This window comes from Cebus imitator, unplaced genomic scaffold, assembly GCF_001604975.1.
Source record: "Cebus imitator isolate Cc_AM_T3 unplaced genomic scaffold, Cebus_imitator-1.0 Scaffold75, whole genome shotgun sequence".
Lineage (NCBI taxonomy): Eukaryota > Metazoa > Chordata > Mammalia > Primates > Cebidae > Cebus > Cebus imitator.
The window spans coordinates 1,039,727-1,067,582 of NW_016107390.1; the positions used below are offsets into that span (position 1 = coordinate 1,039,727).

The 27,856-nt window shown below is 40.2% G+C and overlaps 2 protein-coding genes across 2 annotated transcripts in view; both read left to right on the top strand.

The window, feature by feature from the left end:
• Positions 1 to 5,790, top strand: part of AHCTF1 (AT-hook containing transcription factor 1) — an 86,266-nt gene extending 80,476 nt beyond the window's left edge. The window contains exons 33-35 of the mRNA XM_017531961.1: positions 1,359 to 1,492; positions 2,515 to 2,597; positions 3,883 to 5,790. Coding sequence (XP_017387450.1) covers positions 1,359 to 1,492; positions 2,515 to 2,597; positions 3,883 to 4,075 — 410 coding nt within the window. The 3' untranslated portion in view covers positions 4,076 to 5,790. The remainder of the gene's footprint in view (positions 1 to 1,358; positions 1,493 to 2,514; positions 2,598 to 3,882) is intronic.
• Positions 5,286 to 27,856, top strand: part of LOC108306871 (kinesin-like protein KIF28P) — a 77,601-nt gene continuing 55,030 nt past the window's right edge. The window contains 2 exon segments of the mRNA XM_017531962.2: positions 5,286 to 5,351; positions 15,857 to 16,048. Of these exon segments, the coding sequence (XP_017387451.1) occupies positions 5,286 to 5,351; positions 15,857 to 16,048 (258 nt within the window).

The following is a 27,856-nucleotide window of genomic DNA, read 5'->3' on the forward strand; positions in this document are numbered from 1 at the left end:
AAAAAAAAAAAAGAATCATATGCTAATAAAGATATATACCTACTATGTACCCACAAAAAAATTGTTTTGAAGAATCCTGTGCTTTAAAAGCAGAATTTGATACCTGATAGAACTCTTGACTGCCCCAGTAGCTGAAATAACATTGAACTATAATTTGATTTCAAGGGTTTGTAAATTATATTCTTGAAATAACAAATGCAAACATCTGTAAAGCATTTACCACCTGCCATGCCACACACTGTTCTGGTTCTTGAATCCTCAGAATAAGTTTGAGATAGATGCTATTATCAACCCTACTTTATAGAAACTGATGCACAGAGAGCTTTAAGTTACTTGATTCTGGTCTCACAGAAAGTCCAGAAGCTGGGATTTACCCTGGCAGACTGGTTAAACCACCCTGTGGTCCTCTGTAATTGTACTGATCATTCCTTTTAAACTGGGGGCCCTATGGTTTAAAAAAGAAAAAAGTATGTGGTAAATGTTTTTAATTCCGTATTTTAAACCAGTTGTTGTTTATCTATGGAATATCTTCCTGCTAGCCTTTTATGCTCTTACCCAGGGTGCAGTGCAGTGGCCACAGTCATGGCTAACTGCAGCCTCAGCTTCCCAGGCTCAGGTGGTCGTCCTGCCTCACCCACCCAAGTAGCTGGGACCACAGGCGTACACTACCACATCGACTAATTGTTTTTTAGATTTTTTGTAGAGACAGGGGTCTCACTTTATCTATCAGGCTAGCCTTGAACTTGTGGCCTCAAGCTGTCCCCCTGCCTCAACTTCTCAAAGTGCTGGGATTACAGTTGTGAGCCACTGCGCCTGGCACTTTCACCTTTTGTGTACATAAATTTTTCTGTTCCCTTTGACTGGAACAAGTAGTTCAGAATGAGCTGGCTAGAAAGTTTCACTTCTTTGAAAATAAAAAATCTACTTTGTAACTAACATTGTCTCTGGAAAAGCAGTAGTTATGGCACAGACAAGCTCAGGTTATATTTAGGATTAATGCTTTCCCTGCCCAGAAAGCTTGAGGAGCAGGAAGGATTAAAAGGAAAAGACTAAAACAGTTGAGTACCTGTTTTCATGGCCTGTGTTTATATTGTAGCACTTTCTAGTTAGAAGCATTAGATAGTCCTAAACATATGGCTTACCCAAATGATGGAATTTTTCCTGTCATTTCTCTCCTAACATGGAAAGGTAGGTTACAGTACTAATGATTTCCAGGTTTGGGGGTGTTTGTATCTTTCTAAAGCACATCATTTGTTCCAGTTTTTATTGTGTTTTTTAATATATATAATATGCACACACATATATAGATATATATAGATATAAAGATACAAATAACAGATTTTTCAACTTTTTTTTAGCTAAAAAAATAGAGGTTCCTGCACAGCTAAAAGAATTAGTTACGGATTTATCTTCTCCTTTTGTTATCTCACCTCCTGCTTTAAGGAGCAGACAAAAAAACACGTCCAGTAAGAAAAAGCTTGAAGATGAACTGGTAAGAATCGCATCCATTTATTTGTGTGTTTGTTAAAACATACTTTTTTTAAAAAATACAAAACAATAAAATTTTAATTTAAATTTTAAAGATTTTAAATTTTGTTAAGTAAATGTCTTAAGCAGTCGTGTATACTGAAAGCCCAATATGGTCTTTTCTACCCCTTCGGAGACCCTGCCTTTAAGACAGATCTGTGGTGTGTTACTGATGATATTTTACTAGCAGCTAGTTTAAATTACCAGTTAGTGGAAAAGTTTTTAAATTCTAGTGCCCATCAGAATTACCTGGTGGTGTTTTTTTTAAGAAATAGTTGAAGGATTGAGTGTGAGTCTCTTATGTTTATAAGTGTTAATTCATAAGTATTTACTGAATTATCTGCCATCAGTCCCTTAATCTGCAAGGCCAAGTTACACAAAACTCAGGCAAACCTCCTCATCTTTCAGGCACCTACAGTTCAATTGAGATACACAGTTTCATTGAAGAGACAAAAATAATTATTTCATGGCATGATAAGAATCATTTATACCCAAAAACTCTGTAGACAGAGGTTAGAGAAAACAGGTATTCCGCCTGGCAGAGTAAACAGCAGATGCAAAGACTCAGAGCATGGCAATGGCAGGCAGATGAGGAGTGTTCATGAACAACAAATAGCCATGTGTGTATTATACACATTTTCTATGAAAGATGAAATGTGGGTAGGAAAGAATACTCTCTGGTTGGCTGCTTCTTACAAAGCGAGAGCCTAGATATGGACAAGGGAATGGGTACAGAAGGGCAGAGGACAATGGAAACATTCAAAAATAAAACTGGTAACTTGGAGATGAGTTGAATTGTGGGAACGAGGAATAAAGAACAGTCCTATATAACTAAGGTTTTTTACTAAAAAGTGAGGAAAGGATTGGACTTGGTGAGTTTGAATTCATCAGCAGTGTTTGGGCTATGGTATTCCTTGTCTCAGGATAGAAGTTTTAAAATTAGATTCGTGTTTAAATACTTAACTTTTTAAAATTTTTAACCCATAGGAAGATGATGCACAACCAGTAGAAACTGTGGGAAAGCCAAAAGCCAGACGAATCAAGACTTCAAAAACAAAACAAGCAAGCAAGTATGACTTTCTGTTGTCATTGATAGATTGAGACAGAGTTTCACTATGTCACCCGAGCTGCAGTGCAGTGGTGTGATCCATCCCGGCTCACTGCAGCCTCTTGCCTCCCAGGTTCAGACAATTCTCATGCCTCCACCTCCTGAGTAGCTGGGACTACAGGCGTCTATCACCACACCTGGCTAATTTTTGTATTTTTAGTAGAGACGAGGTTTTTGTCATGTTGGCCAGGCTGGTCTTGAACTCCTGGCCTCAGGTGATCCTCCTGTGCTGGGATCACAGGAGTGAGCCATCACGCCCAGCCTTGTTCTGTAATTTTTATCCATTTTTTCCTCAAAATTAGATTTGAGAAGACTTAATTTTAAAAAGGATAAGCTCATCAGAAAAGATTAATTTTCAGGGGCATTTACAAGCACTGGCTCCCTGGCATTGTTGGATTTTACTGCTGAAGGTAGATTTCTCTACATATTAAAAGCATGAAAGCCTGATCCTTTTAAGAGGAGGATGGTAGGATGGGAGCAGTTTAGTTCCCAGGGGATCCTTCTGGTTTTTTCAGAAAAGCAGCAAGTGGGGGAGGGAAATGGGACGGTTTACCTCTTTGTCAGTAAAGTTAGGTAACTGTTAGTAAAAAATAACTATATACTTTTAAATTCTGCAGTTATTTTACAAAAAGCAATAAAACTGTATCCATGGGAAAATTAGATTTGTTACACAGTATCTTGTTCATGCTGTGCTTAGTTAGGCATGGTTGAATTTAATAAAAGCACAAGTTGATGCATTTTATCTAAAAATGGATTTAATACACTATTGACTGATATCACTGTTTACATATAAATTGGTATTATATATATTTGAGAAGCTCATGTTTGTGAAATTCTATACATAGTTGCTAATTGCTGGTGTTTGATAATTGACATTTCCGATATGCCACATGGGCCTTGCTGGGCGCTCATCCCCTGGGCTGGCTACTAGTCCTTGGCCCATCCTTGTAATCCAGCAGCATTTTTTAATACATTTGAAACATTTAGGGGAAAATTCAATAATTGAATTGTTTGTAAATATTCTAATCCAAAAAGAAAGAAAAATTCCGCTTAATGAAACTGTAACTCTGTTTCTCATTAGCTTATAAGTGAAGCTTTAAGCTTCACTTCAGTGGTTTCTTGAAACCATTACATGTTTAATAAAATGAAAGCACTAAGCAGCCCCTAAGGTTTCTTTCAACATGTTGGGAAGCCAGTTTTATAAGATCGTGTGTTTATTCTTACTTGATCATACCTTTTTTTTTCAGAAACACAGAAAAAGAAAGTGCTTGGTCACCTCCTCCCGTAGAAATTAAGCTGATTTCTCCCTTGGCAAGCCCAGTCGATGGGGTCAAAAGCAAACCAAGAAAAGCTGCGGAAGTGACGGGGAAAGGTCTTGGGAGGAACAGAAAGAAACTGTCTTCCTTTCCAAAGCAGATTTTACGCAGAAAAATGCTGTAATTTCTTGGCAAGTTTTTAATGTACACCTATTTGTAAAGTCATCAGGATATTGTGGATTACTAAATATCTAGTTTGGAAGAAAATAATTTATATAAATTATTGTAAATTTTTATGTAAACATAAGGTCTTCAATAAGTAAAGTAACTCCATATGGAGTGATTGTTTTAGTACAGGCAGTTTTTCTATTTTATATTAAGACTTCATACATTTATATAATATGTAAATATGGATTATTGGAATGTTAAATAAAGTATATACTTCACAGTAGTTTGTGTCTATTAGATTTTTGAAAGGGAGGGGCATCTGTTTCAATAATTTTATATGCTCATTGGTCTCATTTTCTCTGTAATTAAAATATTAGACCAGTCTTAAAATGGGGATGATCGAACTATTGAAACTTCTTTTTACAGTTACTATTTTATAATTTATGCACTTTGATTCTGTGATTAAGATTTCTAATCATAAAATGTATTTTATTGTTTTGGGCTGTTACTGTGTTAAAATTGAACTATGGGCATGTAATTTTGCCATCTTTGTAGTTTCACAAATTTTGCGTAACCTACCTCAAATGGATAATCCAAGTAATGCATTGGTTAGCTATACCGGTGGCATCTCTTATTTCAGCAAGCTTAAAGGCTCTTTATCTTTAAAGTCTTAATTATTCAAAGACTAATCCAGGTTAGATTGACCGGTTCACTGCTCACTTGCACCTTATCAAAGGATTTGACAAAGGAAAATGTAAAATAAATTTATGGATATTCAGTGCATCTTGTGTGTGCCTAATATTGATAGGATGAAACGTCTGAACAAATTTTTATAATATTGCTGTGAAGGAGCTTGTTACCGAACCACAGAAATCCCTTAATATTCAGGTTTTAGAACGGGCAGATTCTCACAGGACCTCAGGCACAGATTATTGAGGTTGGGGAGAGTGTGAGTAGATGTAGAAAAGGAAAAGCAAAAAACAAACACCCTGTTCTCTGCAGTACACCTGTGCAGTTAAGCAGTGATACTCGATGTAGGCTCTAAAATTCATCAATAAACAAGTGTGGTAAAATAATTTATAACAGGTAATTGATAGTGTGTAATGAACGGTCTATTAATAATTGATCATCTAGAAATGAACTGCTTTTGTTGGCTAAGCTTTTAATGTTTTAATGTGAAGCATAAGCAGTGTGCTTTCTGCATTATTTTTCTACCAAATCACAATATGGATAATGAGAAATGGATGAAAATGCCTACGCCAAGTACTGACAGTGTGAAAGTCGCCGTGCGAGTACGGCCTTTTAGTCAGGCTAGTGGTGGGTGTTACACTGCCTCGTCGAGAAATTTACTGACTTTATCACTACTTTAGTGACAGTTATCAAACCTGTATTTAAGCTGCTTGTCATTTATGGAATATTGAACTTAAATGAACTTGTTAAATGAATAAAGATCTAAACAATTCAGTAAATAATTTCATTCCTTTTGTGCAAGTAGCACAATGAAAAAATGGGCGAAATGTATGTCAAGTAATAGTTTTTTAAACCAATGCAATTTGGTGAATATAGTTGTGTGGTACCTGTTTTTAATGGATGTACTTTTTTCCCCTCTGTGAATGTACATCATAAGCAAAAAAATTGCCTGTTCTAAATGAACTTTATATATTTTAAATGAATGTATGTACTTATGTATAAATGTCTATATAGCTTGAATAAAAACACTGCTCCTTAAAATGTGTTGCTACAACATTTTAGGATAGCAGGTGAATGATAGTCATTCTTGGACCTGGTAGCAACCATGTATCTGTGATTATCAATGCACTGGTTAAACAAGGTACTTAGTATCATAGTAGTAAGGTAAACAATATACCCAAAAAGATACTTAGTCTTGGTGGTGAGGTTAATAACTACTCAGGTCAGGTGTAGGTAATTCTGCCTGGACAGATCTTGAAGGCTTCCTAGATAGAAGTGTTTGAGAGGAATAAAGGCTTTGTAAAATATTGGTGAAGATTTGCTCGACAGAACAACATGCGGAGGCCTATTTGATAGTAACTGGTCCTGAATGGGCTACGATCTAATGACCTTACAGGAGGTCTCCCCCACACTTCTCCAACTTGCTGCTTTCACCATTATCAGTGTTACTTTGTCCCTCTTCTGTTGGTATCACTTCTGTGCCTCTCTATATTCATCTGTATTGGGAATATTTCAACAATGGGCACAGCTGTATAATCATGTAACTTTAGTTATATGTATAACTAAGTAACTTTTAAGTGTAGCCACTATTTAAGCCTTCTAAAATAGCATGGCTTCTTAGGCAACTGATCAAATAAATGCCCAACAATGAATTTGTGACCAGTATGTTAAAGGCTTTGGCCCAACCAGACCTTCAACAACACGGAAGATGGTGATTCCTGCAGTCATTTTCACTGACCTCTAATATTGTCAGGATGAGTAACTGCAAATTGTAAACAACAAATGAGGATTTGTAGGATTAGGCGCTGCAGAAGTAGTCATGTACTTAACATAACCTTCAGTTCCCTTTACGAGAAGATGGCATTGTATTCAGGTTCACCACCGAAGTTGACTAGCTTTGACTAGAATAGTCGCAAAGAGGAAAGAGGACAGATTCAGGAGGTAACTTGAAGGTCCGGTGCATGCTCTATATCCAGAGGGGCTATGTTCTAAGACCACCAGTGGATTCCTGAAACCACAGGGAGTACCTAGCCCTATATCCACTAAATTTTTTCCTCTACATGCATACCTATGGTAGGTTATAAGTTAGTCACAGGACTCCCGTGCTTTGGGGCCATGATTAAATAACAGGCTCAAGCACTCGAGTGCCACCATGTTCATCTGACAACCAAGATGGCTACCAAGCAGCTGTGCACGGATGTGCTGGACAAGGATAGAGGTCCAGGCAGGACAATGGGATGGTGTGAGGTTTTCACACACTGCTCAGGTGGGTGGCACAGTTTAAAACATACAAGTTGTTTATTTCTGGAATTCTCCATTTCATATTTTCAGATTCTGGTTGCTGGTTGCAAACCACAGAAAGTGAAACTTCAGACAAGGGGGCACTACTGTAGACAGTCACAGATCACCCTGCCCAGACAACTGCAATACCTCCTATGCGAACTTGTTGCCCAGTCCATTCTATACCTAGCAACAAGAAAAAAATGAGTATCATGGAGCTTTCTGCTCAAAACCTTCCATTAATTGAAAGTAGAACTTGACAGGCCCTAGATGACCTGGACACTGCGTAACTTCCTGACTCCCTGTCTAGTCCTTAAGTTCATTGTGGGATCAGAGAACTTGCTTTAGGACACCTTTGTTATAAGAAGCAATATATTGCTGGGCACAGTGGCTCATACCTGTAATCCCAGCACTTTGGGAGGCCGAATTCAAGACCAGCCTGGCCAACGTGGTGAAATCCCGTCTCTACTAAAACTTCAAAAACGAGCCAGTGTAGTCACGCATGCTTGTAACCCCAACTACTTGGGAGGCTGAAACACGAGAATTGCTTGAACCCCCGAGGCGGAGGCTGCAGGGAGCCAAAATCACACCACTGCACTCCAGCCTGGGCAGCAGAGTGAGACTGTCTCAAAAAAATAAAATAAGCAACATATTCTCAGGCAGTATGTTCTCTGGGCCTCAGTTTATCTGTAAAATGGGCTATTGCCACTCGACAAGATTGCTGTTGGAAGGAACAGAGGAAATGTATGTTGTTGAGCACAGTGCCTGACAACTATTTTAGCTGCATGTTTTCTACCACAGTCTCTTTTAAAGAACTCTGAGGTAATACAATTCAAAGTATACGATTAAATGGTTTTAAATATGTTCAGATATGTGCAACAATCACCACAGTCAATTTCAGAACATTTCATCACCTCGGAAAAGAATTTCTATACCTTTTAGTTATCCTATTTCCCATCCCTAAGTGTGCTCCCGCAGATTTCCCTTTCTGGACATTTCCTATGAAGGGAATAATACATAGTCTTTTGTGACACTTCTTTCACACAGCAGGTTTTCAAGGCCCGTCCGTGTTGTAGCATATGTCAAAATGTCGTTCTCAATGGCTGCTGAATATTCAGCATTCCATTGTGTGGACACAAAGTTTTGTTCATCAGCGGATGGACATTTCAGTTGTTTCTGCCTTTTGCCTGTTATTAATGACCGCTACACACATTTGTGTACAAGTTTTTGTGTGGGCATATTTCCATTTCTCTTGGTTACATGCCTAACCGTGGCATTGCTGAGCCATAGGGAACTGTTTAATCATTTGAGATATTGCCAGATTGTCTTCCAAAGCAGCTATACCAACATGTATTCCCAACAGCGGTATATAAAGGTTACAAATTGTTCACATCCTTGCCAACAACTATTATCTGACTGTCTCATTATAGTCATCCTCGTTGATGTGAGTGGCATCTGTGACTATGATTCGCATTTATCTAGTGACTAATGATACCAAGCATCTTTTTATGTGTATTTATTTGCATATCTTCCTGGAGAAGTATCAATTCAGATTCTTTGCTCTTTTTTTTTGTGGTGGTGTTGGTTGCTGCTGTTGAGACGAAGTTTTGTTCTTGTTGCTCAGGCTGGAGTACAAGGGCGCAATCTCAGCTCACAGCAACCTCCACCTCCCAGGTTCAAGCGATTCTCCTGCCTCAGCCTCCCGAGTAGCTGGGATTACAGGAATGCACCACCATGCCCGGCTAATTTTTGTATTTTTAATAGAGACGGGGTTTCTCCATGTTGGTCAGGCTGGTCTCGAACTCCCAACCTCAGGTGATCTGCCTGCCTTGGCCTCCCAAAATGCTGGGATTACAGACATAAGCCACCGCACCTGGCTCTTTAATCATTTTGTAAACTGGATTGTCTATTATAAGCTGATCTTTATAGGTTACAAATATGATTCCTTATCAGATACATAATTTGCAAATTTTCCTCCCATTCTGTGAATTGTATTTTTCACATTCTCAATGTTCTTTGAAGCAGAAACATTTTAAATTTTGGCAATTTTATTGCTTTGTTTCAGGTGTTATAACTTAAGAATCTTTTGTCCAAATTGTCATGATTTCCTCCTGTTTTCTTCTAAGTGTTTTATAGTTTTAGCTCTTACCTTTAGGCTTTTGATTCAAAATAATCTTGTATATAGTGAGAGTTCAGGTTAATTTTTTTTTTTAAGAGACAGGGTCTTACTCAGTCACCCAGGCTGGAGTGCAGTGGTATGATCATACTTCACTGTAACCTCAAACTCCCAAGCTCAGGCACTCCCCCTACCTCAGCCTACAAAATAGCTAAGACTATAGGTATGCGCCACTAAGCCCAACTAATTTAATTTTTTCTTTCATTTTTTTTAAATAGAGACAGGATCTCACTGTGTTGCCAGGCTGGTCTCAAACTCCTGGCCTCAAGCGATCCTCCTGAATTGGGGTTACAGGCATGAGCCACTGCATCCAGCCACGTTCATTCTTTCTCACATAGCTATCCAGTTCTCCCAGTATCGTTTCTTAAAAGGCTATTATTCTTTTCCCCATTGGATGGTTCGAGCAGCCTTGTTGGAAATCAACTGACCATGAATGCCAGGGTTTAATTTTTGGACTCGGTTCTATTAATTTGTATGTCTGTCCTAGTTAGTACCACACTGCCTTCATTACTGTTGGTTTGTATGAAGTTGTCAAGTCAGGAAGAGTGCATTCTACATTTTTCTTCATTTTCAAGATTGTTTTAGCTACCGTGGATCCCTTGCAATCCATATGAATTTCAGAATCAGCTTATCATGGCTGGGCGTGTTGGCTCATGCCTGTAATCCCTTCACTTTGGGAGGCCAAGATGGGTGGATCACCTGAGGTCAGGAGTTCGAGAGCAGCCTGACCAACATGGTAAAACCCCATCTCTACTACAAATACAAAAATTAGCTGGACATGGTGGCACATGCCTATAATCCCAGCTACTTAAGAGGCTGAGGCAGAAGAATCGCTTGAACCCAGGAGGCGGAGGTTTCAGTGAGCCAGGATTGCATCATTGCACCCCAGCCTGGGCAATAAGAGCAAAACTCCGTCTTAAAAAAAAAAAAAAAAGAAAAACCAGCTCATCATTTTCTGCAAAGAAGTCAGGTGGGGTTCTCACAGGGATTGCACTGGATCTGTATATTAGTTTGGTGACTACTGCCTTCTAAATGACCTTAGGTCTCCATGAACATAGGATGTTTTTCCAATCTTTGGTTTCTTAGTTTCTTTCAACAAAGTCATATAGCTGTCAGAGTATGGTTTGTACTTCTTTCATTAAATATATTCCTACTTTATTTTTAAAAATTAATTATTTTTTGAGACAGTGTTTTGTTCTTGTTGCCCAGGCTGGAGTGCAGTAGCATGATCTCTGTTCACTGCAACTTCTGCCTCCCAGGTTCAAGTGATTCTTCTGCCTCAGCCTCCTGGGTAGCTGGGACTACAAATGTCCATCACCACACCCACACCAGGCTTTTGTTGTTGTTGTTGTTGTTGTTGTTGTTGTATTTTTAATAGAGACAGGTTTTTACCATGTTGGCCAGGCTGGTCTCAAACTCCTGACCTCAGGTGATCTACCCAACCTCAGCTCCCCAAAGTGCTGGGATTACAGGTGTGACCCACCATGCCTGGCCTTATTTTTAATTTTTGTGTATAACACAAAATTTTGTATGTACCCATAAAAATTAACTATGTAACTACCACACCATGCAGAGCCTCATGGGAAACAGGCAAAGTACAGGAGAAAGTATGTCTTAGAGTCTTTGTTATGGTTTCTGCAGGAAGGAATGCGCACGGCAGAGGACGCAAATTTGAGCAAGTTTAGGATTGGATAATATAAATTATTTTGGTGGGCTCTGACCTGTAAGGGTGGTCTTTATTTGTCCAGTACCTGGCCTTGGGGGTGATTTAGAGGAGGGAAAGTACTGGCTTGGTGTATAGAAGTTAGACGACAGTTAGATGAAGGAGGTAGCTGGGGATATGGGCTTTGGATTGGTTGATTTGCACATGAAAGGCAAGTTGCTTGCTATCTCTAGGAATCTGACAGGCTTGGTGAGCTGCAGGAGGTCAAACCATCAAAAATATGATTAATACAATAATTTCCATGTTGAATCAATCTTGAAGCCCTAGGATAAATTCCATTTGGTCATGGTGTACAATTCTTTGTATATGCTGCTGGATTTAGTTTCACAGTATTTTGTTGAGGATTTTTGCATTCATATTCATAAGAGATAATGGTTCATAGTTTTGTTTTCTAATGATGTCTTTGTCTGGATTCAATATCAGAGTGATACTGATTTCATAAAGTGAGTTGGGTAGTATTCACTCTTCTATCTCCTGAACAGCTTGTGAAGAATTGGTATGAAGGTTTGTGAAACGTTTAATAGAATTTGGTAGTTAAGCCACCTCAGACTGGACTTTTCACTGTGGGTAGCTGTTCTTTGCAATTCTACTTCTAGGTCTTCCTTTGTTCTAGATCGATTTAGATTCTTTTTTCTTCTTGAGTCGATTTCTGTCACTTCTGCCTTTGCAGGAATTTGTTCATCTAAGTTATCTAATTTGCTGGTGTTAACTTGTTGGAAGCATTCCTTATAACCCTTTCTTTAATCATCATTTTCTTTCATTCTGTGAATATGTGTATAATGACTACTTCAAAAGTGATTTCCTGATAATTCCTGCATCTGGTCCCTCTGTTTCTGTTATTCTTTTCTCCCCAGTGTATGCATCATACTTTCCAGTTACTTCGTGTGCCTCCTAATTTTTCCATAGAAATTGGACGTTGTAGATATATTGTAGCAACTCTGGCTATTAGCTCTGCCTGTCCTCTGTGCCTTGCTACTTTTATTTCCCGGTTTTTTAGTGACTGGCTGGATTATTTTAGGGAAGTCTGTTATGTCCCCCAATCCCACCATTGTTCCTTAGAAAAGCAGAGTTCTGGGTCTGCCCCAGTCACCCTGGGAGAACAATGGTTGTGGTCCGGCTCCCTTCCTCTCCGTACTTGACCATGCCCACCTGTTAATCTTCACTATTTGCTGTCTGATTATTGTTTTCGACAATGTCCTGGGGCATAAGGTGTTTTGCAAATGAATCCAATCAAATTCTGCTTCCTTTAAAGGAATACTTTCACAGACAAGTGTTTGATATTTTTGACCTTCAAACTGTCTTTTCCCCACTTCATCCCTGAACATTAGAGTGCGCGCACTTTCTCCAGTTCATCCCTGCACATTAGTGTGCACACACTTTCTCCAGTTCATCCCTGCACATTAGTGTACACACACTTTCTCCAGTTCATCCCTGCACATTAGTGTGCACACACTTTCTCCAGTTCATCCCTGCACATTAGAGTGCACACACTTTCTCCAGTTCATCCCTGCACATTAGAGTGCACACACTTTCTCCAGTTCAACCCTGAACATTCGAGTGCACACACTTTCTCCAGTTCATCCCTGCACATTAGTGTACACACACTTTCTCCAGTTCAACCCTGAACATTCGAGTGCACACACTTTCTCCAGTTCATCCCTGCACATCAGAGTGCATACACTTTCTCCAGCTCGTCCCTGCACATTAGAGTGCACACACTTTCTCCACTTCAAACCTGAACATTAGACTGCACACACTTTCTCCAGTTCATCCCTGCACATTAGACTGCATACACTTTCTCCAATTAATCCCTGCACATTAGAGTGCACACACTTTCTCCACTTCATTCCTGAATATTAGAGTGCACACGCTTTCTCAACTTCATCCCTGAATATTAGAGTGCACACTTTCTCCAGTTCATCCCTGCATATTAGAGTGTATACACTCTCTCCAATTCTTCCCTGCACATTAGAGTGCACACATTTTCTTCAATTCTTCCCTGCACATTAGATTGCACACTTTCTCGAGTTCATCCCTGCACATTAGAGTGCACACACATTCCCAGCTCATCCCTGCACATTACACTGCACACACTTTCTCTAGTTCATCCCTGAATATTAGAGTGTACACACTTTCTCCAGTTCGTCCCTGAAAATTAGAGTGCACACACATTCTCCTGTTCATCCCTGCACATCAGAGTGCACACACTTTCTCCAGTTCATCCCTGCACATTAGAGTGCACACACTTTCTCCAGTTCATCCCTGCTCATTAGAGTACACACGCTTTCTCCTGTTCATCCCTGAACATCAGAGTACACACACTTTCTCCACTGAACCCTGAAAATTAGAGTGCACACACTTTCTCTAGTTCATCCCTGCACATTAGAGTGCACACACTATCTCCACTTCATCCCTGCACATTAGAGTGCATGAACTTTCTCTAGTTCGTCCCTGCACATTAGAGTGCACACACTTTCTTCACTTCATCCCTGCACATTAGAGTGCACACGCTTTCTCCACTTCACCCCTGAACATTAGAGTGCACACACTTTCTCCAGTTCATCCCTACACATTAGAGTGCACATGCTTTCTCCACTTCACCCCTGAACATTAGAGTGCACACACTATCTCCACTTCATCCCTGCACATTAGAGTGCACACACTTTCTCCAGTTCAACCCTGCACATTAGGGTGCACACACTTTCTGCAGTTCATCCCTGCACATTAGAGTGCACACGCTTTCTCCAGTTCATTCCTGCATGATAGAGTGCACATGCTTTCTCCAGTTCATCCCTGCACGTTAGAGTGCACACACATTCTCCAGTTCAGCCCTGAACATTAGAGTGCACACGCTTTCTTCAGTTCATCCCTGCACATTAGAGTGCACACACTTTCTCCAGTTCGTTGCTGAACATTAGAGTGCCACACATTCTCCAGTTTGTCCCTGAACATTAGAGTTCAAACACCTTCTCCAATTGGTACCTGCGCATTAGAGTGCACATACTTTCTCCAGTTCATCCCTGCACATTAGGGTGCACACACTTTCTCCAGTTCACCCCCGCATATTCGAGTGCACACACTTTCTCCAGTTCATCCCTGCACATTAGGGTGCACATACTTTCTCCAGTTCACCCCTGCATATTCGAGTGCACACACTTTCTCCAGTTCATCCCTGCACATTAGAGTGTTCATACTTTCTCCAGTTCATCCCTGCACATTAGGGTGCACATACTTTCTCCAGTTCACCCCTGCATATTTGAGTGCATACACTTTCTCCAGTTCATCCCTGCACATCAGAGTGCACACACTTCCTCCAGTTCATTCCTGCACATTAGAGTGGACACACTTTCTACACTTCTTCCCTGAACATTAGAGTGCAAGCACTTTCTCCAATTTGTCCCTGCATATCAGAGTGCACACGCTTTCTCTTGTTGATCCCTGCATATTAGAGTGCATACGCTTTCTTGACTTCATCCCTGTACATTAGAGTGCACACACTTTCTCCACTTCATGCCTGAACATTAGAGTGCACACACTTTCTCCAGTTTGTCCCTGAACATTAGAGTGCATATACTTTCTACACTTTTTCTCTGAACATTAGAGTGCACACACTTTCTCCACTTCATCCCTGCACATTAGAGTGCCCACACTTTCCCCACTTCATCCCTGAACATTAGAGTGCACACACTTTCTCCAGTTCATCCCTGCACATTAGAGTGCACACACTTTCTCCAGTACATCCCTGCACATTAGAGTGCACACACTTTCTCCAGTTCATCCCTGCACATTAGAGTGCACACACTTTCTCCAGTTCATCCCTGCATATTCGAGTGCACACGCTTTCTCCAGTTCATCCCTGCACATTACAGTGCATGCACTTTCTCCAAATTGTCCCTGCACATTAGTGTGCACAAACTTTCTCCAATTCATCCCTGCACATTGGAGTGCACACACTTTCTCCAGTTCATCAGTAACAGGTAGACAGAGGCAGAATTAGAAATGCTATTATCTTGATCTTCCTGGGAAGAAAGTTACCCAGCTGGGATCTGGAGCAGAGAGGGAGCCCAGTGTTAGTGGCTCTAGCAGTCCGGAGTGGAGTCTCCACCCTGCTGAGCTGGCAGGGGGGAAGAAAAGGAATGATCTTGCTTCAAATACCACAAACTCATTTCTTACCAAATTTAGTATATTTTTTTGAATACATGGTTCTTTCTCTCTTTTCTCTTCTTTTCTTTTGTTTTTTCTTTTCTTTTCTTTTGAGACAGAGTCTTACTCTGCCAGCCAGGCTGGAGTGCAGAGGTACGATCTCAGCTCACTATAGCCTTCACTTCCCAAGTCCAAGTGATTCTTATGCCATAGCCTCCTGAGTACCTGGGATTAGAGGCGCACCACCACACCCAGCTAATTTTTGTATTTTTAGTAGAGATGGGGTTTCACCATGTTTGTCAGACTGGTCTCAAACTCCTGACCTCAAGTGATCCACCCTTCTCGCCTCCCAAAGTGCTGGGATTACAGGTGTGAACTACCGCACCCGGCCATAAATAGATGTTTCTTCACTGTCTGTTTGTCTTTAGGACCATTTCTAGAGGTTTTAAAAGGTGGTTTTTAAATTTTGATTTTTTAATGGATATTGTTTTACTGAGGAATTCACCAATTAAGCCAGAAGTCAGTCTCTCCACTAATATCGTTATTGTTATTAGTATAGTTGGGTGTTAGGGAGCCAGCTCTTCTCAGAAAGTTAATATGACTAGAGACAAGCCTTTCAAGAATTTTGAGGGAGTATAGGAACAACTACTTGTTCTTACAGCTGCTAAAAGTAACACAATCAGAGAACTTAATTTCTTACTAGGTATAAAGACCAGCGAAACAATGAACTTGGATGACAAAGAGAAACTAGAATGATTGACTCTGAATTTGTAATTTGACTGTAGAGAGAGAAGAATTCTGGGAGCAAATGTGTGATTTCCATGCATTCCAGGACCATCACCATACAGGACCCTAAGAATCCAGAGCATGTGAAGACATTTACTTTTGACCTGGCATACTGGTCTCACGATGGATTTCAAAAGGATAAAGATGTTGTCCTTATTTCAGCTGATCCTAGTAGTAAATTTGCAGGCCAGGTAAACTGCTTTAAAACAGAGTTTCAATGCCAGTTTTGTTGCTGTTGTTGTTTTACTGTTTTTGATGAAGTGTTCACAGTGTGAAAGTATAATAATTTTATACAAACATAAATATATGCTTCTATATGAGAATTTGACTTTAAATTTATTCCCTTTCTATGCTGAACATGAGGTCCAAAAATACAGCTATTGCCAAAGTAACTTTCAGATACTCAAATCAGTTCGCTTGCCAATGTATTTACATACTTTGAGAAAAGCATGGCAATCAAGTCAATTATATTTTGCCTCTTTGAGATAAGCAAAATAAGCAAATTTTATGAGGCACTTAGCATTTCAGAACTTCTGCTTTAATGAGAATTTATTGTGTGCCACGCACTGTTCTGCCTTAAAGTGGCTCACAATTTGGTTTAGGGAGAGAGGCAAAAAGTGCACTCAAATGGTACAGGTTGTGTGATAAGATGTATGGGATATAATGGGGTACAAAGGTGAGGTAGTCATTTAATCTGATAGAGTATCTGGACAATGGTTTAATAAAGGCTATGATATTTAGGCTGAGTTTTGACAGACAAGAAGAACAGTCAGAAAAAGTTATGGGGAGAAAATGAACAGGGCCTCAGTGACCTGTGAGACAATCTTAGCTTTACATGTCATTGGAGTCACAAAAAGAATAGGAGGGAGCTGTGAGCAAAAAATACTTTAAGTAATGATGGCTGACATTTTCCCAAATTTGTTAGAAACCATAAAACCACAGGTCTAAGAAGAGCAATGAGTCCTAAGAATAAACATAAGGAAAATCACAGCCCCATTTTAATTAAATTGCTATAATCTAGTAATAAAATCTTTTTTTTTTTGAGACAGAGTTTCGCTCTTGTTACCCAGGCTGGAGTGCAATGGCGCGATCTTGGCTCACCGCAACCTCCGCCTCCTGGGTTCAGGCAATTCTCCTGCCTCAGCCTCCTGAGTAGCTGGGATTACAGGCACGCGCCACCATGCCCAGCTAATTTTTTGTATTTTTAGTAGAGACGAGGTTTCACCATGTTGACCAGGATGGTCTCGATCTCTTGACCTCGTGATCCACCCGCCTTGGCCTCCCAAAGTGCTGGGATTACAGGCTTGAGCCACCGCGCCCGGCCCCGTAATAAAATCTTAAAAACAAACAAGAAAAGTTGGAGGAACAAGAATGACAGCAGATATATTGTTAGAACTATGTAAGCTAGGTCATAGGCGGATCCAAGATGGCTGAATAGGAACAGCACTGGAGTACAGCTCCCAGAGAGACAATGTAGAGGGTGAGTGAACACCGCATTTCCAAATGAGTTATTACTGCCCACAGACCAGAAGATTCTTGGGCTGAAAAGTGCCACGAGTTTCCAGCATGGCTGTTTTAGCCAGCGCAGTGGGTTGCCGCACAAAAACTCACAGAAATCTGGGTGGCCATTTCAACTGGTGCCTGGAATACCTGGGAGACAGAACCACCCATTCAACTGAAGAAAAAGAGGGTTGAAACAGGGAGCCAGGTGATCTGGCTTAGTGGATTCCACCCCCACAAAGACCAGCAATCTGAAATGCTCTGGACTGAGAATTCTGCAGCAAGTGCAGCTGGACCTGGGATGGTCCAGCTCTGTTGGGGGAAGGGCATCTGCCATTACCAAGGCAGTCTGCCATCACCAAGGCAGTCCAATGTTACGGAGGCAGTCCGCCATTACCAAGGCAATCCACCATTACTGAGGCAGATCACCATTACCAAGGCAGTTCTAACTACACCTCTATAAACAAAACCGCAAGGAATTTCACACAGCAGCTGGGCAGAGCCCACAGCAGCTCAGCAATGCCTCTGCTGGCAGACTATGACTAGGCTACCTCCTCGCTGGGCAGGGCAGCTCTGAAAAAAAGCAGCAGCACGTCAGGAACTTATAAATAAAGTCCTAACTCCCCAGGACAGAGCAACTGGGAAAAAAAGGTGGTTATGAGTTCCACTGCAGCAGACTTAAACAAACCTGCCCAGCAGCTCTGAACAGAACAATAGAGGTCACAGTTCAGCACTTGAGCTCCTATAAGGGAGAGACTATCTCCTCAAGCAGCTCCCTGACCCCCGTATATCCAAAGATATAAAGGAGAGCTCAGGCTGACATCTAGCGGGTATCCTTCTGGGATGAAGATAACAGAAGAAACTGGCAGCAACCCTTACTGTTCTGCAGCCGCCACTGGTGATCCCCAGGCAAGCAGCGTCTGGAGTGGACCTCCAGAAGTCCTACAGCAGAGGGGCCTGACTGTTAGAAGAAAAACTAAAAAACAGAAAGAAATAACTTCATCATCAACCAAAAGGACGTCCATTCAGAGACCTCATCTGAAAGTCACCAACTACAAAGACCACAGATAGATAAATCCACAAATATGGGAGGAAACCAGAGCAAAAAGGATGAAAATACCCAAAACTAGAACGCCTCTCCTCCTCCAAGAGATCACAACTCATCACCAGCAAGGGAACAAAGCTGGATGGAGAATGAGTCTGATGAATTGACAGAAAAACGCTTCAGAAGGTGGGTAATAACAAACTTCTCTGAGCTAAAAGAACATGTTCTAACCCAATGCAAAGAAACTAAGAATCTTCAAAAAAGGTTTGATGAAATGCTAACAAGAATAAACAGCTTAGAGAAGAATGTAAATGACTTAATGGAGCTGAAAAACATAACACAAGAACTTCATGAAGCATACACAAGTTTCAATAGCCAAACTGAACAAGCAGAAGAAAGGATTTCAGAGATTGAAGATCAACTCAATGAAATAAAATGAGAAGGCAAGATCAGAGAAAAAAAGAATGAAAAGAAATGAACAAAGCCTCCAAGAAATATGGGATTATGTGAGAAGACCTAATCTGCATTTGATAGGTGTATCAAACATAGATTAAATCTTTTCACATAATCCCATATTTGATGGAGAGAATGAATCCGAGCTGGAAAACACTCTTCAGGATATACAAGAGAAATTCCCCAACCTAGCAAGGCCAATATTCAAGTACAGGAAATACAGAGAATACTGAAAATATATTACTCAAGAAGAGCAAACCCAAGGCACATAATCCTTAGATTCACCAGGGTTGAAATGAAGGAAAAAATACTAAGGGCAGCCAAAGAGAAAGGTTGGGTTACCCACAAAGAGAAGCCTATCTGACTCACAGCATATCTCTCAGCAGAAACCCTACAAGCCAGAAGAGAGTGAGGGCCAATATTCAACATCCTTAAAGAAAAGAACTTTCAACCTAGAATTTCATATCCAGCCAAACTAAGCTTCATAAGCAACGGAGAAATAAAATCCTTTACGAACAAGCAATTGCCGAGAGATTTCATCACCACGAGGCCTGCCTTACAAGAGCTCCTGAAAGAAGCACTAAACATAGAAAGGAACAACTAGTACCAGCCACTCCAAAATGTACCAAATGGTAAAAAGCATTGACACAATGAAGAAACTGTGTCAACTAATGGGCAAAACAACCAGCTAGCATCAAAACGGCAGGGTCAAATTCACACATAACAATATTAACCTTAAATGTAAATGGGCTAAATGCCCCAATCAAAAGACACAGACTGGCAAATTGGATAAAAAGTAAAAAACCATCAATGTGATGTATCCAGGAAACCCATCTCACATGGAAGGACACAGATAGGCTCAAAATAAAGGAATGGAGGAAGATTTATCAAGCAAATGGAGAGCAATAAAAGCAGGAGTTGTAATCCTAATCTCTGATAAAATAGACTTTAAACCAACAAAGATCAAAAGAGACAAAGAAGGACATTACATAATGGTAAAAGGATCAATGCAACAAGAAGAGCTAATGATCCTAAATACATACGCACCCAATACAGGAGCACCCAGATACATAAGGCAAGTTCTTAATGACCTACAAAGAGACTTAGAGTCCCACACAATAATAGTGAGAGACTTTAACACTCTACTGTCAATATTAGACAGATCAACAAGACAGAAAATGAACAAGGATATCCAGGATTTGAACTCAGACCTGGACCAAGCAAACCTAATAGACATATACAGAACTCTCTACCCCAAATCCACAGATATACATTCCTCTCAGCACCACATCACACTTACTCTAAAACTGGCCACATAATTGGAAGTAAATCACTCCTTAGCAAATGCAAAAGAATTGAAATCATAACAAACAGTCTCTCAGACTACAGTGCAATCAAATTAGAACTCAGAATTCAAAAACTAACCCAGAATCACACAGCTTCATGGAAACTGAACAACTGGCTCTTGAATGTTGACTGGATAAACAATGAAATGAAGGCAGAAATAAAGATGTTCTTCAAACCCAACAAGACTGAAGATACAATGTACCAGAATCTCTGGGACACATTTAAAGCAGTGTCTACAGGGAAATTTATAGCAATAAATGCCCACATGAGAAGCAAGGAAAGATCTAAAATCGACACCCTATCATCAAAATTGAAAGAGCTAGAGGAGCAAGATCAAAAAAACTCAAAAGCTAGCAGAAGACAAGAAATAACTAAGATCAGAGCAGAACGGAAGGAGATGGAGACATAAAAAAACCCTTCAAAAAATCCATAAATCCAGGAGCTGGTTTTTTAAAAAGATCAACAAAATAGACAGACTGTTAGCCAGATTAATAAAAAAGAAAAGAGAGAATAATCAAATAGATGCAATAAAAAAACGATAAAGGGGATATCACCACCAATTCCACAGAAATACAAACCATCATCGGAGATTACTACAAATAACTCTATGTACATAAACCAGTAAACCTGGAAGAAACAGATAAATACCTGGACACTTACACCCTCCCAAGCCTAAATCAGGAAGTCAAAACCCTGAATAGACCAATAACAAGGGCTGAAGTTGGGGCAGCAATTAATAGCCTACCAACCAAAAAAAGCCCAGGTCCAGATGGGTTTATCGCCGAATTCTACCAGACATACAAAGAGGAGCTGGTACCACTCCTTCTGAAACAATTCCAAATAGTCCAAAAATAGGGAATCCTTCTCAAATCATTTCATGAGACCAACATCATCCTGATACCAAAACCCAGCAGAGACTCAACGAAAAAACTTCAGGCCAGGCGCGGTGGCTGACACCTGTAATCCCAGCACTTTGGGAGGCTGAGGTGGGTGGATCACAAGGTCAAGAGATCGAGACCATCCTAGCCAACATAGTGAGACCCTATTTCTACTAAAATACAAAAATTAGCTGGGTGTGGTGGTACACTCCTGTAGTCTCAGCTACTTGGGAGGCTGAGGCAAGAGAATTGCTTGAAGCCGGGAGGCAGAGGTTGCAGTGAGCCAAGATCATGCCACTGCACTCCATTCTGGTGCCTGGCAAAAGAGCGAGACTCTGTCTCAAAAAAAAGAAAAGAAAAGAAAACTTCAGGCGAATATCCATGATGAACACAGATGCAAAAATCTTCAATAAAATACTGGCACACTGATTGCAACAGCACATCAAAAAGCTCATCCACCATGATCAAGTAGGCTTCATCCCAGGGATGCAAGGCTAGTTCAATATATGCAAGTCTATAATGTAATCCATCACATAAACAGAACCAAAGACAAAAACCACATGATTATCTCAATACATGCAAAGAATGCCTTCAACAAAATTCAATAGCCCTTTATGCTAAAAGCTCTCAATAAAATAGGTATTGACAGAACTTATCTCAAAATAATAAAAGCTATTTACGACAAACCCACAGCCAATATCATACCGAAAAGGCAAAAACTGGAAGCATTCCATTTGAAATCTAGCACTAGACAAGGGTGCCCTCTCTCACCATTCCTATTCAATATAGCATTGGAAGTTCTAACCAGAGCAATCAGGCAAGAAAAAGAAATAAAGCATATTCAATTAGGAAAAGAGGAAGTCAAACTGTCTGTATTTGCAGAAAACATGATTGTATATTTAGAAGACCCCATCGTCTCAGCACAAAATCTCTTTAAACTGATAAGCAACTTCAGCAAAGTCTCAGGATACAAAATCAATGTGCAGAAATCACAAGCATTCCTGTACACCAATAACGGACAAACAGCCAAATCATGAGTGAACTCCCATTCACAATTGCTACAAAGAGAATAAAATACCTAGGAATAAAACTAACAAAGGATTTCAAGAACCTCTTCAAGGAGAACTACAAACCACTGGTCAAGGAAATAAGAGAGGACACAAACAGATGTAAAAACATTCCTCTTTACAGAACTGGAAAAAAACACCTGAACCTTCATATGGAACCAAAAGAGAGCCCACATAGCCAAGACAATCCTAAGCAAAAAGAACAAAGCTGGAGGCATCACGCTACTTGACTTCAAACTATACTACAAGGCTACAGTAATCAAAACAGCATGGTACTGGTACCAAAACAGAGATATAGACCAATGGAACAGAATAGAGGCCTTGGTAGCAACACCACACATCTACAACCATCTGATCTTTGAAAAACCTGACAAAAACAAGCAATGGGGAAAGGATTCCCTGTTTAATAAATGTTGTTGGGAAAATTGGCTATCCATGTGCAGAAAGCGAAACTGGACCCCTTTCTGACACCTTACACTAAAATTAACTCCAGATGGATTAAAGACTTAAACATAAGGCCTAACACCATAAAAACACTAGAAGAAAACCTAGGCAAAACCATTCAGGACATAGGCATAGGCAAGGACTTCATGACTGAAACACCAAAAGCATTGGCAACAAAAGCCAAAATAGACAAATGGGGTCTAATTAAACTCCACAGCTTCTGTACAGCAAAAGAAACAATCATTAGAGTGAACCAGCAACCAATAGAATGGGAAAAAATTTTTGCAATCTACCCATATGACAAAGGGCTAATATCCAGAATCTACAAAGAACTAAAACAGATTTAAAAGAAAAACACAAACAAAGCCATTCAAAAGTGGGCAAAGGACATGAACAGACACTTTTCAAAAGAAGACATACATGAGGCCAACAAACATGAAAAAATGCTCATCATCCCTGATTATTAGAGAAATGCAAATCAAAACCACAGTGGGATACCATTTTATGCCGGTTAGAATAGCGATCATTAAAAAATCAGGAGACAACAGATGGTGGAGAGGATGTGGAGAAATAGGAACACTTTTACACTGTTGGTGGGAATGTAAATTAGTTCAACCATTGTGGAAGACAGTGTGGCACTTCCTCAAGGACCTAGAAATAGAAATTCCATTTGACCCAGCAATCCCATTACTGGATATATATCCAAAGGATTATAAATCATTCTATTATAAAGACACATGCACACGAATGTTCATTGCAGCACTGTTTACAATAGCAAAGACCTGGAACCAACCCAAATGCCCATCAATGATAGACTGGACAGGGAAAATGTGGCACATATACACCATAGAATTCTATGCAGCCATAAAAAACGATGAATTCATGTCCTTAGTAGGGACATGGATGAATCTGGAAACCATCATTCTCAGCAAACTGACACAAGAACAGAAAACCAAACACCTCATGTTCTCACTCATAAGCGGGTGTTGAACAATGAGAACACATGAACACAGGGAGGGAAGCATCACACACTGGGGTCTGTTGCAGGGGATTAGGGGAGGGACAGCAGGGGGTAGGGAGGTTGGGGAGGGATAACATGGGGAGAAATGCCAGATATAGGTGAGGGGGGGATGGAGGCAGCAAACCACATTGCCATGTGTGTACCTATGCAACAATCCTGCATGTTTTGCACATGTACCCCAGAACCTAAAGTACAATTTTATATATATATTTTAAAACTTTTTTAAAAGAGCTATGTAAGCTAGAAGGCAACCGAGAGACTTGAGAGCTGAAAGAAATTCTCAGCGTTGGCCGGGAGCGGTGGTTCACGCCTGTCACCTCAGCACGTTGAGAGGCCGAGGCAGGTGGATCATTTGGAGTCAAGAGTTCAAAACCAGCCTGGCCAACGTGGTGAAACCCCATCTCTACTAAAAATACAAAAGAAAACTAGCAGAACGTGGTGGCACACGCCTGTAATCCCAGCTAGTAGGGAGGCTGAGGCAGGAGAGTTGCTTGAACCCGGGAGATGGAAGTAGTAGTGAGCCGAGATTGCGCCACTGCACTCCAGCCTGGGTGACAGAAAGACTCCATCAAAAGAAAGAAATTTTCAACCTAGAACACTGTGCCCAAGAAAAATTTTTCCTAATTTTGAATTTTTCAGAAAGAGCATTGATTGTCAAAGTGAAAAAAATAAATTCTGTTTGGGTTCAAAACAAATATAAAGTATGACACCACCAAGAAAATGAGAGAAGTACTAGAAATAAAGCGTTTTAAAGTTTTGCATTATATAGAAAGTGACATAAGATTTGAAAATAAAATATTTTAAATTAAAGAAATATATTGTAACCCTAAAGTACAGGTCCTCAAACTTTCTGGTCCAGGACTCCTTTATACAATTTAAAAATATTTGAGGACCCCAAAAGAGTTTTTGGTTATGTGGGTTATATCTATCAGTATTTACTGTGTTTGAAATTAAAACTGAGTATAATGAGTCAGATATCATCCCCCGAAATTCCTGTCCTTCCCAGAACCTCACAATGTGGCCTTATTTGGAAATAGGGTCACTACAGATGTGCTCAGTCAAGATAAGAACATATGAGAGCGGGTGGGCCTTCAATGCAGTGTGACTGGTGTCTTTTAAAAAAATAACACAGAAATGTACACGCACAGCGGCATGTGAGGACAGGCAGAGACTGGGGTGACACGGTTGCAAGCCCAAGAAGGTCAGAGATGGCCTGCACCCACCAAAGCCACAAGAGGCACGACACAAATTCTCCCTAAGAACCTCCAGAGGGGCCAGGCGCGGCGGCTCACGTCTGTAATTCCAGCACTTTGGGAGGCCCCCAAGGTGGGCGGATCATGAGGTCAGGAGATCGAGTCCATCCTGGCCAACATGGTGAAACCCCGTCTCTACTAAAAATATAAAAAATTAGCCAGGTGTGGTGCCACGCGCCTGTAATCCCAGCTGCTTGGGAGGCCGAAGCAGGAGAATCACTTGAATACGGGAGACAGAGGTTGCAGTGAGCCAAGATTGTGCCACTGCATTCATTCCAGCCTGGGCAACAGAGCGAGATTCCGTCTCAAAAAAAGAAAAAACCACTTAGATTTCAGACTTGTAGCCTCCAGAACTTAAGGAAATAAATTTCTCTTGTTTTCAGCTACCCAATTTGTGGAACTTTGTGAGGGCAGCTCCTGCACACTAATATACTGAGGAAAATTTAAAATATCAATATAAAAACCCATTACTAGGAAACATACATAATATAAAAATATTTTTAGGAGAAATAATTTTCTTTTTTTATTTTTCTTTAGAGAAGAGTTATTGCTCTGTTGCCCAGCCTGGTCTCGAACTCCTGGGCTGAAATAATCCTTCTGCCTCTGCCTCCCAAAGTGCTGGGATCATAAGTGTGAAACACCGTCCCAGGCCAAAAAATAGTTCTTAGGCCAATAGTGAAGAGAATGGCACTGTTTGCCATTTTCAAAATCTCTGTAATGTCTGGCTTCCTAAAAGACAGCTAGATTCTCTGCCCTGCATGTAATCTCCTATAAAATCACATGTCATACGGCCGCTGGCAAAACCCCTGCACACTTCACTCTACGCTCATGAGAGGATGAGAATGAAAAAAGTAGACATTAGTATTATTACAAAAGAAGTACACTTTACAAACACACTGAAAAGATCTCACAGAGCCTGGAATGCGTTGTGAGAACTGGTGTCCTAGAGCAATCAATACAAAATAAATAAAACAAGTAGAGCTAATGAGTCAAGTGTGGGGAAACAGAATTATAAAACATGATTTTACCCTCTTATCCTGCCACGTTTGGGATTCAGAAGCAAAGAGGAGATGGGATAAGCAGAATATAAATAGCAAGACAGATTTAATGCCAATTATGTCAATTATTACGTAAAATATAAATGCCTTTTAACTAGCCAACAGGGCTAAACATGGCCAATTAAAAAGCAAAGCTCAGATAACTAGAAAAAGCAGGATCCAATTATATCTGTCTACAAAATGTGTGTGTGGGTGGGGAGTGGTTTAACAGCTTCTGTTTCACAGGACTTTTAAAAACCTGGTTTAAATATAAAGAAAAAAAGAGCATGCAAACACTAGGAAAAAAAACTAGAGAGGCTGCACTGACATCACATTATGTAGGCTTCAGAACAAGAAATATTTCATAATGAGAAAAGAATTCATTCAGGAGACATAACCAGCCTGAATGGGCATGTGCCTAATAGATGAGCTTTAAAGTACATAAAGCAAAAAGTAATAGAAATAGAAAAACAGATGAATCTATAACTGGATTTAGTGATTCAAACACTAGCTATCTTTTCACACACTCCTATCTCCTTGATAAACAAAAATCTGTAATATTATAGAAGATTAGAATATCAACCAACCTAACTGACAATTATATCATAAAACATGTCACCCACTTCCCACCCAGCCACAGCACTACACATTCTTTTTAAGTACACTTGGAACATTCATCATGATAGAGTGTATTTCACATCATAAAGTTGGTCTCAATAAATGTAAGTATAAGAGGACCGAAGTCAGCTGGGCATGGTGGCGCCTGTCTATAATCCTAGGACCTCGGGAGGCCAAAACAGGGGGATCGCTTGAGCCCAGGAGTTTGAGACCAGCCTGGATAATATGCTACTAAAAATACAAAAAATTAGCTGGGCATGGTGGTGTGCACCTGTAGTCCCAGATACTTGGGAAGCTAAGGTGGGAGGATCACTTGAGCCCAGGAAGTCAAGGATGCAGTAAGTCGTGACTGCACCACTGAACTCCAGCCTGGGCAATGAGAGTGAGATCCTCTTTCTCTCAAAAAAAAAAAAAAAAAAAAAAAAGACTGAAATCATACAAAGTATGTTCTCTGACTACACGAGTTAAACTAGAAAGAAATATATGTGGGAAATTCACAAGCATTTGGAAAATAACAAATTTCTAAATAACCCATTGGTCAAAGAAGAAACCTCTAGGGAAATTAGAAAAAAATTTTTTTAACTGAATGGAAATCAAAACACTAGTTACAAGGAAGAGGCCAGAGAAACAGTATTACCAAATAAATAAATAATAAATAAATAAAAATGTTAAGAAAAGAAAAAGAAAATCAAGGCACAAGACACCTATCAAAATGTGTGGACCAAGCATGGAGTATGCAGTCAGGATAGGCAAATACACACACACACATATACATTTTTTCACATGTGATATGTATCCACAGTGGAGCTGAGAGAAGGTTTTATAGCAGTAAAGCTTACATTAGAGAATAATCATCTGAAATTGGCATTGTAATCTTCCAGTGAAGATTTAGAAAGAGAGCAAATTAAACATAAAACAAGCAGAGGAAGAAAAAACATAAAAGTGGTAATTAATGAAATGGAAAACAGTAAAACAATAGAGAAAAACCACTGAAACCTAAAGCTGGTTTTCTGAAAACATCAATAAAATTGATAAACCAAGTACCAAGAGCATAAATGATCCCATGGACATGAAAAGAATGATAAGGTGGCCAGGTGGGTCACACTGTAATCCGAGCACTTTGGGAGGCTGAGGCTGGAGATTGCTTGAGGCCAGGAACTTGAGACCAGCCTGGGCAACACAGCAAGATCCCATCTCTATCTTTTTTTAAACAGGATGATTAAAAATATTACGAACACGGGCCGGGCGCAGTGGCTCACGCCTGTAATCCCAGCACTTTGGGAGGCCGAGGCGGGTGGATCACGAGGTCAAGAGATCGAGACCATCCTGGTCAACA